The sequence below is a fragment of the Rana temporaria genome, chromosome 4 (genome assembly GCF_905171775.1).
Source record: "Rana temporaria chromosome 4, aRanTem1.1, whole genome shotgun sequence".
Taxonomy (NCBI): domain Eukaryota; kingdom Metazoa; phylum Chordata; class Amphibia; order Anura; family Ranidae; genus Rana; species Rana temporaria.
Window position 1 is genome coordinate 458803303 of NC_053492.1, and position 15773 is coordinate 458819075.

The following is a 15773-nucleotide window of genomic DNA, read 5'->3' on the forward strand; positions in this document are numbered from 1 at the left end:
ACTCCTGCCCCTTCGCGCCTCTGGCTCAGCCCCCAACTCCTGCCCCTTCGCGCCTCCGGCTCAGCCCCCAACTCCTGCCCCTTCGCGCCTCCGGCTCAGCCCCCAACTCCTGCCCCTTCGCGCCTCCGGCTCAGCCCCCAACTCCTGCCCCTTCGCGCCTCCGGCTCAGCCCCCAACTCCTGCCCCTTCGCGCCTCCGGCTCAGCCCCCAACTCCTGCCCCTTCGCGCCTCCGGCTCAGCCCCCAACTCCTGCCCCTTCGCGCCTCGGCCCAGCCCCCAACTCCTGCCCCTTCGCGCCTCGGCCCAGCCCCCAACTCCTGGTTTTCTTCTCTTCTCCTCGCTCTATCTTACCTACACTTTTATTTCAAATTCAAAAGAAAAATTGCCAAGAGAAGTGCTTTAATAACCTTTATATTTGCAGGGCCCTCTGATTCCTCCTGCATCAAAGTGTATTGGATTTGTACTGTCTACTCTCAAGTTGTAAAGCGCTGTCGGCGCTAAATAAATCCTGTATAATAATATTGCCTTTTTTTTTTTTTTTTTTTTTTACAGCCTGGAAGAGTGGTCACACTTGTGGAAGATCCAGAGGTAAACACTTTTATTTTTTATTTTTATATACTGGTGTGGGCTGTGGTTCCTTCTGCCAGCTTCTATGTCACTACTGGCCAATAGAGATGGGCTGAGGCGTGTTTGGGATCCTAGTCCCAACCCATATGCCAGATCTCGCCAGGAAGCCGACACTGCACACCACTAATCGCAGGCAGTGAGACCTTTCCTGGTCCGCAGCTACACAGACTGGGAAATGTCTCGCTGCCTGTGATTAGCGGTGTGCAGTTTTGTGGGGAAGAAAATGGCAAATAAAGAAAAAAAATAATATAGCGTATAGAATTGCAACAAGTCATATTGTAATTAAATGTTATTAAAAATTACCTTTCCTTTCCAATTTGCAGCTGCTGTAATTTTCTGTAAGATGCAATATGGCAACCTGGAGGTGTTCTCTGCACAGAATGTGTACAGAACTCTCCCCAGAAAAATAACTTCCTGCTTGTGTGATTGGCTCACTGATTTTCCCAGAAGTCTGCACTTAGACCCCGTTCACACTGGAGCGGTTTTCAGGCGCTTTAGCGCTGTAAATAGCCTCTGCTGAGCGCCTGAAAACCGCCTCCCATTTATTCAAGTAAGACTCTGGGGCGGTGCGCTTGCGGGACGTTCCGAAAAGTCCTGCAAGCAGCATCTTTGTGGCAGTTTGGGAGCGCTGTCTTTAGCGTTTCCAAAACACCCCTGACCATTGTAATGAATGGGCAGCCTGAAAAGCGATTCGGAAGCGCTGCAACACAGGAGTTTTTAACCCCTTCTTTGAGGTTAAAAGTGCCCTGCTAGTGGCCGAAAATCGCCACTTAACCACTTAAAGCGGGGGTTCTTTATTTGCATCTGCCCCTCCTCATAGTTAAAGCGGTGGTTCACCCTGCAGAACAACATTGTAGCATACAATTCGGCATTGTAGCGCGAGCTACAGTATGCCGGTCTTAATTTTTTTATCGCCGTACTCACAGTGTAATCGTACATCGTAGATTCCGTCTGCCGCGGGGAATGGGCGTTCCTTTCAAGAGGGAGGGTGATTGACGGCCGGCTCTGGCGCGTCACGCTCCCCGAAGACAGCCGGAGTAGGTCTCGGCTCTTCACGGCGCCTGCGCACAGACTATGCGCAGGCGCCGTGAAGAGCCAAGCCTATTTCTGCTATTTCCGGAGAAGCGTGACGCGCCAGAGCCGGCCGTCAATCACCTTCCGTCTGGATTGGAACGCCCATTCCCCGTGGGCAGTCGGAATCTACGATGTATGATTACACAGTGAGTACGGCGATAAAAAAATGAAGACCGGCATACTGTAGCTCGCGCTACAATGCCGAATTTTAGGCTAGAAGAAAAAAAAATGTTTTTTTTTATTTTATAGGTTGAACCCCCGCTTTAAAGCGGGAGTTCACCCATTTATTTATTTTTTTACCTTTTCCCCTTGGATTCCTGCTTGTTTTGTCTAGGGGAATCGGCTAGTTGTTTTAAAATATGAGCTGTACTTACCGTTTTCGAGATGCATCTTCTTCCGTCGCTTCCGGGTATGGGCTGCGGGACTGGGCGTTCCTTCTTGATTGACAGTCTTCCGAGAGGCTTCCGACGGTCACATCCATCGCGTCACTAGTAGCCGAAAGAAGCCGAACGTCGGTGCGGCTCTATACTGCCCTGCGCACCGACGTTCGGCTTCTTTCGGAAAATCGTGACGCGATGGATGCGACCGTCGGAAGCCTCTCGGAAGACTGTCAATCAAAATAGGAACGCCCATTCCCGCAGCCCATACCCGGAAGCGACGGAGAGGATGCATCTCGTAAACGGTAAGTACTGCTCATATTTTAAAACGACTAGCCGATTCCCCTAGACAAAACGAGCATCCATCTAAGGGGAAAAAGTATATTGTAGGGGTGAACCTCCGCTTTAATAGGGTACTCACGTGTCCCTATTTCCTAGCCCCCCCGCAATGTCATTCTGCCGCTAAAGTGAATTTATAAAAATAATTGAAAGTAGCAAAAGACGGCCGGACGGCCGCACACCAAAGAACTCTTGCCATGAAGAAGTACTGACTAAGTGTGAAACGCGTCGGCTGTTTATGATTCCTGCTGTGTATTTGCGGTGTTTGCTTATGTTCCTTCAATAAAGACAACTCAAGAGTTCTTTGGTGTGCGGCCGTCCGTCCGTCTTTTGCTACTTTCCATTGCCTAGTGCATTGCCAGCACCCACCTCTACCTGGACTTATCCACGAGTGCACTTGGGATTTCCCTGGAGCGGTGAACCCCACTTTGTTTATAAAAATAATTGCTGGACGTTTCCATCTTGCTTGTGGCCACTCTGAAGCCCACAAGCAAATCCTTCCAGGATGCGGTGAATGCTGATGTCCCAGCATTCACCGCTCTATCCCGCGCATGTGCAGTGTTGACGGCGGGCGGCGCCGTCAACACTACACAGTTGCCATCACAACTGTAATGTGTAATGGCATTTTCACCTGTTTTTTCCATCAGTTAAAATGGCGGAATTGTGTCCGCCCTCGTCACATGACCGGCTGCAAGAGTCATGTGACGTGTAAAATCACGCGACAGTGCTTCTGGTGGGCTAGAGAATCGTCTCCTGGGCAGCGTCACGCTGCGCTCCCAGGAGACATTGCAGCCAAAGCGACACGCCCACTCAAGCGGGAGCCAAACCAGGAAGTGCCTGGTTCAGAAGAGATAAAAAAAGGTATGGCATTGATTTTAATTTTCTCGGACAGCGTACTTTCAATACAGACACTGAGCCCGTGTGTCCACTTCCAGACCTGCGCACGACAATGTACGTCCTATTTTTAAAGATTGATATCTCGGTAACGGCAGCAGCTGCTGTCACAACCGAGGTATCGATCTTTAGTGTGCGTGGTCTGGTACACGATAACGGCGGTCTCCGAGATCGCCGTTATCGGTGGCGGGAGAGGGGCCCCCCTCCCGCCGCTCTCCCGCGCCCTCCGCCGCTTACCGGAGCCGTTGGTAGCGGCGGAGGAGATCGCGACCGTTCGGGAGCTGAGCGGGGACGAGACTGAAGGAAAAAATCTCCTTCACCCGTCCCCATAGCTCTGCTGGGCGGAACTGACGTCAAAACGTCAGTCCCGCCCAGCCTCTTAAAGAAACATTTTTTTTTTGTCATTTGAAAAAATGACAGTTTCAAAATTTTTTTTTTTTGCATTTAAGCCCAAATATGAGATGTGAGGTCTTTTTGACCTCAGATCTCATATTTAAGAGGACCTCTCGTGCTTTTTTCTATTACAAGGGATGTTTACATTCCTTATAATAGGAATAAAAGTGATCAATTTATTTTTTTGTTTCAGTGTAAAAAGTAATAAAATAAGAAAACCCCCCCAAAAAAATTTTAAAGCGCCCCGTCCCGACAAGCTCGCGCGCAGAAGCGAACGCATACGCGAGTAGCGCCCGCATATGAAAACGGTGTTCAAATCACACAAGTGAGGTATCGCCGCGATCGTTGGAGCGAGAGCAATAATTCTAGCCCTAGGCCTACTCTGTAGCTCAAAAAATGCAATCTCTAGAATTTTTTAAACATCGCCTATCGAGATTTTTAAGGGTAAAAGTTTGACGCCATGCCACGAGCAGGCGCAATTTTTAAGCGTGACATGTTGGGTATCATTTTACTCGGCGTAACATTATCTTTCACAATATATAAAAAAATTGGGCCAAATTTATTGTTGTCTTATTTTTTAATTAAAAAAAGTGATTTTTTTCAAAAAAAAGTGCGCTTGTAAGACCGCTGCGCAAATACGGTGTGACAAAAAGTATTGGAATGACCACTATTTTATTCTCTAGGGTGTTAGAAAAAAAATATATATAATGTTTGGGGGTTTTAAGTAATTGTCTAGGAGAAAAAACTGTTTTAGTCTTGCAAACACCAAATCTGAAAAACACCTAAGGTCTGGAAGTGGTTAATGCTGACTTTCAAATTAGGGTGAACCTAATTTGAAAGTCAGAATGGCACGGCTGTCCCCCCCCCCCCCCCCCCCCCCCGAAAGGTGCCAAATGTGACACTGGAGGGGGGGAGGATTCCAAAAAGCGGAAGTTCCATTTTTGGGTGGAACTCCGCTTTTAAATCGGTTGTAAAGTTATTTTTTTTTTTACTTTTACCTACAGGTAGGGTTGCCACCTCATCCCTTTAAAACAGAATATATATGAATTACACAGGTTCTGTGGCTGATTAAGGTGGTAATTGAACTCAAGTGGAGCCTTATCTAAATTAAATTTAAGTTAAAAAAAAATATCTCCTAAACCGTATTCCCCTCGCAATGAGCCGCTGAATGCAGCAGCGCATGCGCACAGGGGATTTTCGGCTTAAGGCCTGGCAGCCGCCAGACCTTGCCGGAAAGAAGTCTCCTGCACGCATGCGAGGGAGTGACGACATCGCGGCTCCAGCCGCTCACAGCTCTAGAGCCGCAATACCCAGAATACACGCCGTGGCAAAATGTCAGCGGACTCGGCGTGGACCGGGAGGGATACCGACGCCTCGTTCTAAGGTAACTATTTCATAATGGGCTAGTATGCTGTGCATACTAGCTCATTATGCCTTTTCCCTTACAGGTGTAAAAAAATAAAAGTCAGCGGGTTTACTACTACTACTACTACTAATTGATTGACGTATGACAAAAGCTTGCCCCCTGGTGCATAATGCACGTCACCAGTTTACGAAAGAAGCCGAACTGTGAGTCGGCGCTATACGGCGCCTGCGCACCGACGTTCGGCTTTTTTTGGAAACTGGTGACGCGCCTGGGGGGGCAAGCTTTTGTCATACGTCAATCACTTAGTCTCGAATAGGAACGCCCACTCCCGCGGGATTCACTACCCGGAAGCCGGGGGAAGAAATACCTATACTACGGTATGTAAACCGAAAAAAAAACACAGCATACTGTACATGTCGGCAGTATGCTGGATTGAATAGTATATACTTGTTTTTAGGGTGAACCTCCACTTTAAGCCCTGGACCATATTGCTGGTCAAAGACCAGAGCACTTTTTTGCGATTCAGCACTGCGTCACTTTAACTGACAATTGCGCGGTGGTGCGACGTGGCTCCCAAACAAAATTGACGTCCTTTTTTTTCCCACAAATAGAGCTTTCTTTTGGTGGTATTTGATCACCTCTGCGGTTTTTAGTTTTTACGCTATAAACACAAATAGAGCGCCAATTTTGAAAAAAAATCATATTTTTTACTTTTTACCATAATAAATATCCCCCCAAAAATATATATATATATATATATATCTCCTCAGTTTAGGCCGATACGTATTCTTCTACATATTTTTCTTAAAAAAAAAATCGCAATAAGCGTTTGATTGGTTTGCGCAAAAGTTATAGCGTTTACAAAACAGGGGATAGTTTTATGGCATTTTTATTAATATTTTATTTTTTCTAGTAATGGCAGCGATCAGCGTTTTTTTTTTTTTTTTTTTTCGGTACTGCGACATTATGGCGAACACTTTTGACACATTTTTGGGACCATTGGCATCTTTATAGCGATCAGTGCTATAAAAATGCATTGGATTACTATAAAAATGCCACTGGCGGGGAAGGGGTTAAGTATGTTCCCTGGGTGTGTTCTAACTGTAGGGGGGGATGGCCTCACTAGGGGAAATGACCGATTGCTGTTCATACATTGTATGAACAGAAGATCAGCATTTCTCCCCTGACAGGACCGGCAGCTGTGTGTTTACACACACAGCTCCCGGTTCTCGCTCTGTAACGAGCAATTGCGGGTGCCCGGCAGCGATCGCGCCCGCCGGGCACGCACACCGGAGTCAGGGACGAGCGGGCGCGCTCCTATTGGCTGCTGGGCGAGGTGACGTATAGCTACGTGCTCTCGCCCAGCAGAGCCGACCTGCCGCCGCAAAACTGCGGCGGCTGGTCGGCAAGCAGTTAACTAAGTGCATCCTGCATTTACGGTTTCGGCACCAAAATTTCCATTTTTAGTGCACCTCGAATACAAATTATAATAAACATTACCATATAAAAAAAATGTTGTAATTTAAAGCGGGGGTTCACCCGAAAAACACATTTTTAACATTAGATTGAGGCTAATTGTGGGAAGCACAATCGGGTGTTTTTTTTTTTTTAAATCAATGCAGTACATACCGTTTTAGAGATAGATGTTCTAGGCGGCTTCCGGGTATGGACTGCGGGACTGGGCGTTCCTATTTTTTATTTTTTTTATTTTAAAGTGTATTTTGTGCGTGTACTCGAGAGAGGAGCCAGACTGCAGGAGTTGGGAGTAGGCAGGCCTCCCCCAGAGGCAATCTGCCACCTTTCTCCATGCCCCGGGTGGCAATGGCAGGTGTGTGAGGGGGTCCTCCCACACAGCCCGCCCTACCTGCTCCGCTTTGAAGCCCAACGGGGCAGAGGGACTCCCTATAAGGGAGTGAGAGGATCTGCCCGCTCAACCAGCCCCGTTAGTCCTTTGCCTCTCTTTTTAGAGACCGCGTGGTCAAAGTGCGTGCATGTTAACCCAATTTCGAGTGCGTGTAAGTGTGGTGGTTTTTGTGGGAGGGGGGTGGGCGTACTAAGCGCAGGCTTACCTCGCATAGCACACCCACCAGGAGCCGGGCTGAGACCACCAAACTCAATTCACATGTAGCTGAGACCGGGATCCGAACCCCTAGCTGCAGAGGTGAATGGCTTGTCAGCGCGGTGCCAATCGCGTTGAGCCACCGCAGCTCCTATTTGATTGACAGCCTTCCGACCGTCGCATACATCGCGCCACAAGTTGCCGAAAGTAGCCGAACGTCTGTGCGCAGGCGCCGTATAGAGCCGCACCGACGTGCGGCTTCTTTCGGCAACTCGTGACGCGCTGTATGCGACGGTCGGAAGGCTGTCAATCAAATAGGAACGCCCAGTCCCGCAGACCATACCCGGAAGCGGCGGAGAACATTTAAAAACATCTATTTCTAAAACGGTATGTACTGCATTGATTAAAAAAAAAAAAAACACCCGATTGTGCTTCCCGCAATTAGCCTCAATCTAATGTTAAAAAAAAAATTTCGGGTGAACCCCCGCTTTAAATCAAATTCTATATTAACCACTTCCCGACCTCCTCATGTACATTTATGTCGGCAGAATGGCACGGACAGGCACATCAACGTACCTGTACGTGCCTGCCTAGACGTGGGTGGGGGGTCCGATCGGGACCCCCCCCCCCCCGGTACATGCGGAGGTCGGGTCCGCTCGGGGAGCGATCCGGGACGACGGCGTGGCTATTTGTTTATAGCCGCTCCGTCGCGATCGCTCCCCGGAGCTGAAGAACGGGGAGAGCCGTGTGTAAACACGGCTTCCCCGTGCTTCACCGTGGCGGCGCATCGATCGAGTGATCCCTTTTATTAGGGAGACTCGATCGATGGTGTCAGTCCTACAGCCACACCCCCCTACACTAGTAAACACATATACAGTGATCCCTAAATGTTACAGTGCCCCCTGTGTTTAACTCCCAAACTGCAACTGTCATTTTCACAATAAAGAATGCAATTTAAATGCATTTTTTGCTGTGAAAATGACAATGGTGCCAAAAATGTGTCAAAATTGTCCGAAGTGTCCGCCATAATGTCGCAGTCACGAAAAAAAATCGCTGATCGCCGCCATTACTAGTAAAAAAAATAAAAATGCAAAAAAACTATCCCCTATTTTGTAAACTATCCCCTATTTTGTAAACGCTATAAATTTTTCTACCTATCGGCCTAAACTGAGGAAAAAAATAAATTATATATGTTTTTGGGGGATATTTATTACAGCAAAAAGTAAAAAATATTGCATTTTTTTCAAAATTGTCGCTCTATTTTTGTTTATAGCGCAAAAAATAAAAACCGCAGAGGTGATCAAATACCACCAAAAGAAAGCTCTATTTGTGGGGAAAAAAGGACGCCAATTTTGTTTGGGAGCCACGTCGCACGACCGCGCAATTGTCTGTTAAAGCGACCCAGTCCCGAACTGTAAAAACCCCTTGGGTCTTTAGCCAGCATATTGGTCCGGGGCTTAAGTGGTTAATATTGTTGCTATCACATTAGGATGATGACTTCACTGTTCTGCATTATAACACAAAAGGTGTAAGAAACAAATCATTGTAATATATTTTATAGTAAGCGCCTCTAAATGGACATGCAGTCGGTAATAGAATCCACAGGCTGATTGCGGGATAAATGCAGTTGGAATGTGGCTCGGTCCTGTTGTGCCCGGTGGTTGGTAAACACAAGCGCATGCAGCGTAGGGGGTCATTGTTGCTTTCACTGGTTGTTCTGTCACTTTCTGTGTGCTTTTTACAGTTCATTAAAGTTGTCCTTATCAGACCGTTATCCCTTCTATGTCCTGTGTCTGTTTATTCAGATATTAAGCCCTGATTGTCACTGCAAGAGACGCATTCAGACAATGCCTTCCTCCTGTTTTGTTGTGAGATTTTAGAATTATTTTCGAAATCTTCCCATATCAACTAACACAGCAATAATTCTTGTATAATACATTCAGATATCATTTAACCACTTACCCCCCGGACCATATTGCTGGTCAAAGACCAGAGCACTTTTTGCGATTCGGCAACTGCGTCACTTTAAATGACAATTGCGCGGTCGTGCGACGTGGCTCCCAAACAAAATTGGCGTCCTTTTTTTTCCCACAAATAGAACTTTGATTTGGTGGTATTTGATCACCTCTGCTTTTTTTTTTGTTTTTGCGCTATAAACAAAAATAGAGCGTCAATTTTGAAAAAAACTAATATTTTTTTACTTTTTGCTATAATAAATATCCCCAAAAATATCTAAAAAAAAAATAAGTTTCCTCAGTTTAGGCCGATACGTATTCTTCTACATATTTTTTGTAAAAAAAAAATTGCAAATAACGTTTATTGATTGGTTTGCGCAAAAGTTATAGCGTTTACAAAATAGGGGATAGTTTTATGGCATTTTTATTAATGTTTTTTTTTTTTTACTAGTAATGGCGGCGATCAGCGATTTTTTTTTTTTTTTTTTTTATTTTTTTTTTTTTTTCGGTACTGCGACATAATGGCGGACACTTTTGACAAATTTTTGGGACCATTGGCATTTTTATAGCGATCAGTGCTATAAAAATACATTGGATTACCATAAAAATGCCACTGGCAGTGAAGGGGTTAACACTAGGGGGCGGGGAAGGGGTTAAGTATGTTCCCTGGGTGTGTTCTGACTGTAGGGGGGTGGCCTCACTAGGGGAAATGACTGATCGCTGTTCATACATTATATGAACACACGGTCAGGCATTTCTCCCCTGACAGGACCGGGAGCTGTGTGTTTACGTCGGGATCTAGTGGCCGCCTCGCGAGGTGACGTTATACTACGTGCTCTCGCGTCGGGGAGCCGACCTGTCGCCGTATAACTGTTATACGGCGGCTGGTCGGCAAGTAGTTAAATGAAGAATCTTTTATGTACAAAATGCACCATCCAATGGAGAGATCTCTAAATCTGTGGCTGAGTTTTTGAGACCAGGGCCCATTCAATTTTAAACTTTTTAATATAAAATTTAAATATAAATTCGGTGTATCAGACTATTCCTATGATAAGTATTTTAATGTGGACACTTATTTTTTTAATAAACTTTTTTGATTTACATTTTTTTTACCACTTCAGCCCCAGAAGATGTCCAATGACCGGGCCATTTTTTTTGCGATTCGGGCACTGCGTCGTTTTAACTGACAATTGGGCGGTCGTGCATCACTAGGGGGCGATGAAGTGGTTAAAGGGGTTATAAAGGATTTTTTTTTTTTTTTCATAATAAGCATCCTTTACCTGCAGACATTCCTCTTTTCACTTCCTCATTTTTCAGAAGTTGCTCTATTTCTTCTCTGTTCTGTTCACTTCCTGCTTGTCTGATTTTACTGACCACCGTGATGGCAGGCTTTACTGCGGTGGTCAGTGACGTGCTCACTCCTGGGAACTACATCTGTGCGGCAGGACGCTCTCTACGTGTTAGAGACTTCAAGGAGGTGTGAATTACTGGGCGTGCCGCAATTCATATTGGGGAATGTAGTTCTTACATTAATGAGCGCTGCAAACCAGGAAGTGAATGAGAGAACAGAAACTGGAACGCCGGAGGTGATATAGATGAAGGAATTTAATAGGTATATACTGTTTTTTTTTTTAACAGAATCATTACACTATTCTGTCTGTCTACCTTGCAGACATTAATTTTAGGCAAACATTTTTTTTTTTCCTTTACAACTCCTCTAAGTGTGTCCTAGGGAGTGATTCTAACTGTGAGGGGGCTGGGCTACCAGTGACATGACAGAGGTGATCAAATACCACCAAAAGAAAGCTCTATTTGTGGGGGAAAAAGGACGCCAATTTTGTTTGGGAGCCACGTCGCACGACTGCGCAACTGTCCTGTCACTAGGCAGAACAGGGAAACCCCTTGTTTACATCTCCCCGCAGTCGCACTCACGGAGCTTGTGTGCGCCTGCGATTCAAAGGGGATGTACAGGTACATCTATTTGCGCAGCTGTGCCATTCTACCGTCGTATATCGTCGTGAAGTGGTTGGCAAGCGGCGCGATCCCAATGCGCTCGTGTCACCCGTATCGGCAGGGGGGGCCCTGTGATTGTCCCTCCTGATCACATGATGGCTGTGTCCAATCACAGCCGTCATGTGATGTAAATAGAGAGCCGGTTGCTAGGCGATCAGCTTTCCTCTCCTCACACAGAAGTTGTCAGTGAGGAGAGGAGAGCAGATTGCTGCAGCCGGCTGGTGATCAGCGAGTATGAGCTGTTTTTTTTTTTTTTGTTTTTTTTTACAGCTTTTTACACACTGATCCCCACACAGTAAAAACACCTATCCCCCACATATGTAACAGTTAGGGTTGTCGCGATACCACTTTTTTAGGACTGAATACAAGTACCGATACTTTTTTTTCATGTACTCGCCTATACCGAATACCGATACTTTTTTTTAAATGTCCCCACATATGCAGCCATGTCCCCCCACATATGCAGCCATGTCCCCCCACATATGCAGCCATGTCCCCCCACATATGCAGCCATGTCCCCCCACATATGCAGCCATGTCCCCCCACATATGCCGCCATGTCCCCCCACATATGCCGCCATGTCCCCCCACATATGCCGCCATGTCCCCCCACATATGCAGCCATGTCCCCCCACATATGCAGCCATGTCCCCCCACATATGCAGCCATGTCCCCCCACAAATGCAGCCATGTCCCCCCACAAATGCAGCCATGTCCCCCCACAAATGCAGCCATGTGGCTATACAATACAATTTATACCTGGGGTGCAGTGAAGCCTCCACTGATCAATATAATTCAATGTCCATGTTGTGCATAAGCCCTGCCCCTCCCCCTTTGCATTGTGACGTGTTATCTTGGTAACTGGGTCACTTTAATCCCATTCTCCTACACTTGTGGTATATACAGCTTCATCCCCCCCTCCACCCTCTTCCAGCACTGACACCGCAATGTAAACACACACTCACCCGCTCAGCTCTCTTGGCACGCTGGCCTCACCCAACAATCTACAGCTGGCTATAGGCTCAGCCAATAACAAGCCTGTCTGCTTAGATTGACACCGCTCTTCGCCAATTGCAGCGCAGTCCATGCATAGGCGGAGTCGAGCAAGAAAGACGCACGGTGTATGGTGCGGCTCAACGGGGGAGGGGCTATATATGACTAGGCACGGCGGGGGAACACACAGCTATTCAAATGAAAGCTGTATTGTTCCCCGCGCTTATCAACTAGACGGCGGCGGCAGGGGGGGGGGGGTCTTGGCTTTATCTTTGAGGACTGCTCTGCTCCACTCTCCGCCCCCTCGCCGAAAAAAAAAAAAAAAAAGGATCGGGCGAAGCATCGGGAGCTTTTGCGCGAGTACAAGTACTTGCGCAAATGCTCTGTATCGGTCCCTAGTAACAGTGAAATCACATGTCCCAATGATCACCTACGCACAGCTGTACATGATCTGCGTACATATGTCCGTGATCACACAAACCAATTTCAAAATTTCCGCTCTTTTTTTGCTTATATCGCAAAAAATTCAAAACGGAGTCGAGAATAAATGCCAACAAAAGAAAGCTCTATTTGTGTGAGAAAAATGATAAAAATGTCATTTGGGTACAGCGTTGCATGACCGCGCATTTGTCATTGAAATTGCAAGAGCGCTGAAAGCTGAAAATTGGTCTGGGAAGGAAGGGGGTGAAAGTGGCCAGTATTGAAGTGGTTAAGGAGTACCTTTTAACCACTTCCGGACCGCCGCATGTACATATACGTCGGCAGAATGGCACGTACAGGCACATTGGCGTACCTGTACGTCCCTGCCTAGACGTGGTTCGGGGGTCCGATCGGGACCCCCCCCAGTACCTGCGGCGTTCCCCGTGGCTGTCCGAGCGATCCGGGATGAGGGGGCGGCTGTTTGTTTTTGTCCGCCCCCTCCGGATCGCTCTCAGCCAATCCGCGCGCTCCCCCGTGTGTCACTTCCTCTGCCTGTGTAAACACAGGAAGAGGGAAGTGATGTGATCTCTCCTCTCGGCGGTATTTTCAACCGCCGCTGAGGAGAGATCACATCACACAGTAAGAGCCCATTCACACCTAGGCGTTTTGTCGCCTATAGTGTGACGCCGCTGCCGCCCCGACACGCCAGAGGCATGATTTAACATTGCCCTCTATGGAGATGGTTCACATCTCCACGCCGAACGCCTGCAAAAAAGTCCCGGACCTTTTTTTTTTTAGGCGGCTTTCGGCGTTCGGCATAGGAGATGGGAACCATCTCCATAGGGGGACAATCTAGGGGCACATCTAGGCGGACAATCGCGGCGTTTTGTCGCCGCAAATCGCGGTACAAAACGCCGCAATTTGTCGCCGCAATTCGCGGGACAAAACGCTGCGATTTTGTCCGCCTAGATGTGAATGCAACCTAAGTCGCACCAACACTACACTGACACACACTACACATAGGCACATTAACCCCTTGCGATCACCCCCCTGTCACAGTGTCACTGAATGCAGTGATCATATATGTACTGATCACTGCATTTAGTGACAGGCAGTTAGTGTTAGGTTCAGGGTAGCCCCCGTACCCCCCCTAATAAAGTTTTAACCCCTTGATCACCGCCCTAGTTAACCCTTTCACTCCCTATTGCCAGTGTCACTAAGCGATCATTTCTCTGATCGCTGTATTAGTGTCGCTGTTCCCGCTAGGTAGCCATTTTTTCTTTTTTTTTTTTTTTTTTTTACTAAAGACGTGGCTGAATACATGAATACATTTTGGCCTAAATGTTTCACTAAAATTTCGTTTATTTGATTTTTCTTATAACAAAAAGTAAAAAATATTTTTTTTTTTTTTTCAAAAATGTCGCTCTATTTTTGTTCATAGCGCAAAAAAAAAAAATCGCAGAGGCAATCAAATACCACCAAAAGAAAGCTCTATTTGTGGGAAAAAAAGGATGCAAATTTTGTTTGGGAGCCACGTCGCACGACCGCGCAATTGTCTGTTAAAGCGACGCAGTGCCGAATTGTAAAAATCCCTTGGGTCATTTAGCAGCATATTGGTCCGGTCCTTAAAGCGGAGGTTCAGCCGTATATATTACTTTTTTCCCTTGGATGGATGCTCGTTTTGTCTAGGGGAATCGGCTAGATGTTTTAAAATATGATCCGTACTTACCGTTTACGAGATGCATCTTCTCCGCCGCTTCCGGGTATGGGCTGCGGGAGCGGGCGTTCCTATGTTGATTGACAGTCTTCCGAGAGGCTTCCGACGGTCGCATCCATCGCGTCACGATTTTCCGAAAGAAGCCGAACGTCGGTGCGCAGGCGCAGTATAGAGCCGCACCGACGTTCGGCTTCTTTCAGCTAATACTGACACGATGGATGCGACCGTCGGAAGACTGTCAATCAAGAAGGAACGCCCGCTCCCGAAGACCCATACCCGGAAGCCGACGGAGAAGATGCATCTCGAAAACGGGTAAGTACGGATCATATTTTAAAACAATTAGCCGATTCCCCTAGACACAACGAGCATCCATCTAAGGGGGAAAAGATCAAACAATGAATAAATGGGTGAACTCCCGCTTTAAGTGGTTAATGATGATGATTACATGTAGTCACTGAGAGATCTACCTTAACAGTATATTTTCTCCTTAACAGGGCTGTGTATGGGGAGTTGCTTACAGGCTGCCAGAGGGAAAGGAGGATGAAGTCAAAGCGTACCTGGATTTCCGAGAGAAGGGCGGCTACAGGACTACGACTGTTGTCTTTTACCCCAAAGATCCTTCCATAAAACCGTTCAACGTCCTTCTCTATATCGGAACCTGTGAAAACCCCAACTACCTCGGCCCCGCTCCCTTAGAAGACATCGCAGAGCAGATTCTCTACGCCGTCGGCCCCAGCGGAAAAAACACAGAATACCTGTTTGAACTCGCCAATTCACTCAGGGACCTTGTACCAGAAGATGCAGACGAGCATCTCTTCTCCTTAGAAAAGCTGGTGAAAGAACTTTTGGAGAGACACCAAAATATGAATTGTATATGATAGGAAAACTATATAGGAACCTTATTCAAAAGCTAGGTACCGGTGTATATATTGGGCTTTGAAGTGTCCGAAACATGAACAGTCCAAGCCGCTGCTTCGCTGCAGACCTGCCCCAAAAACCACTGCTTGACGATGGAAAATTCTGGTGGCTAGGGGGTCACAGACAGTTCTTATTTCAGACACTGAGAAATAAGTCCTCTACGTGTATCTAGCTTTATTTATGCTTAGAAATAGCTAGTGATATAGTTATTTATTTTATGGTTATAAAACCTAGTATGTGAGACCACATATTAAAGGGTGAGGCATCTTTTACTTACATATTAAAGGGTGAGGCATCTTTTACTTACAAAGTCTGCTTAGTTTAAAGTAACTTCAGCAAACCTTTCACTTCTTCCTTCCCTTTTTTTTTTTTTTTTATATATATGACACTATTGGAAAGAGTTAGTGCTTCCTACATGTTGCGTCCTCCATATAGGAGACTATTCTTCCCTTCCTGTTTTGGTCTGACACCCATCGCTTATACAGGAAGTGAGGGCAACCTCCCACACGGGGACATGGACATCAGAAAAATCCCAACTGAGGTCCTGAACCTTCCCAATTAGAAAATGTGTTTTTTTTTTTTTGTTTTTTTTTTATTGCTGCCTGTGTCCCGGTGTTCTGTCAATATCT

At 46.6% G+C, this 15773-nt stretch overlaps 1 protein-coding gene across 1 annotated transcript in view; it reads left to right on the top strand.

The window, feature by feature from the left end:
- CHAC2 (ChaC glutathione specific gamma-glutamylcyclotransferase 2) overlaps positions 1–15454 on the top strand; it is a 38281-nt gene extending 22827 nt beyond the window's left edge. Inside the window, exons 2-3 of the mRNA XM_040351631.1 lie at positions 553–588; positions 14721–15454. Of these exons, the coding sequence (XP_040207565.1) occupies positions 553–588; positions 14721–15104 (420 nt within the window). The 3' untranslated portion in view covers positions 15105–15454. The remainder of the gene's footprint in view (positions 1–552; positions 589–14720) is intronic.
- The last annotated feature ends 319 nt before the right edge of the window (positions 15455–15773 follow it).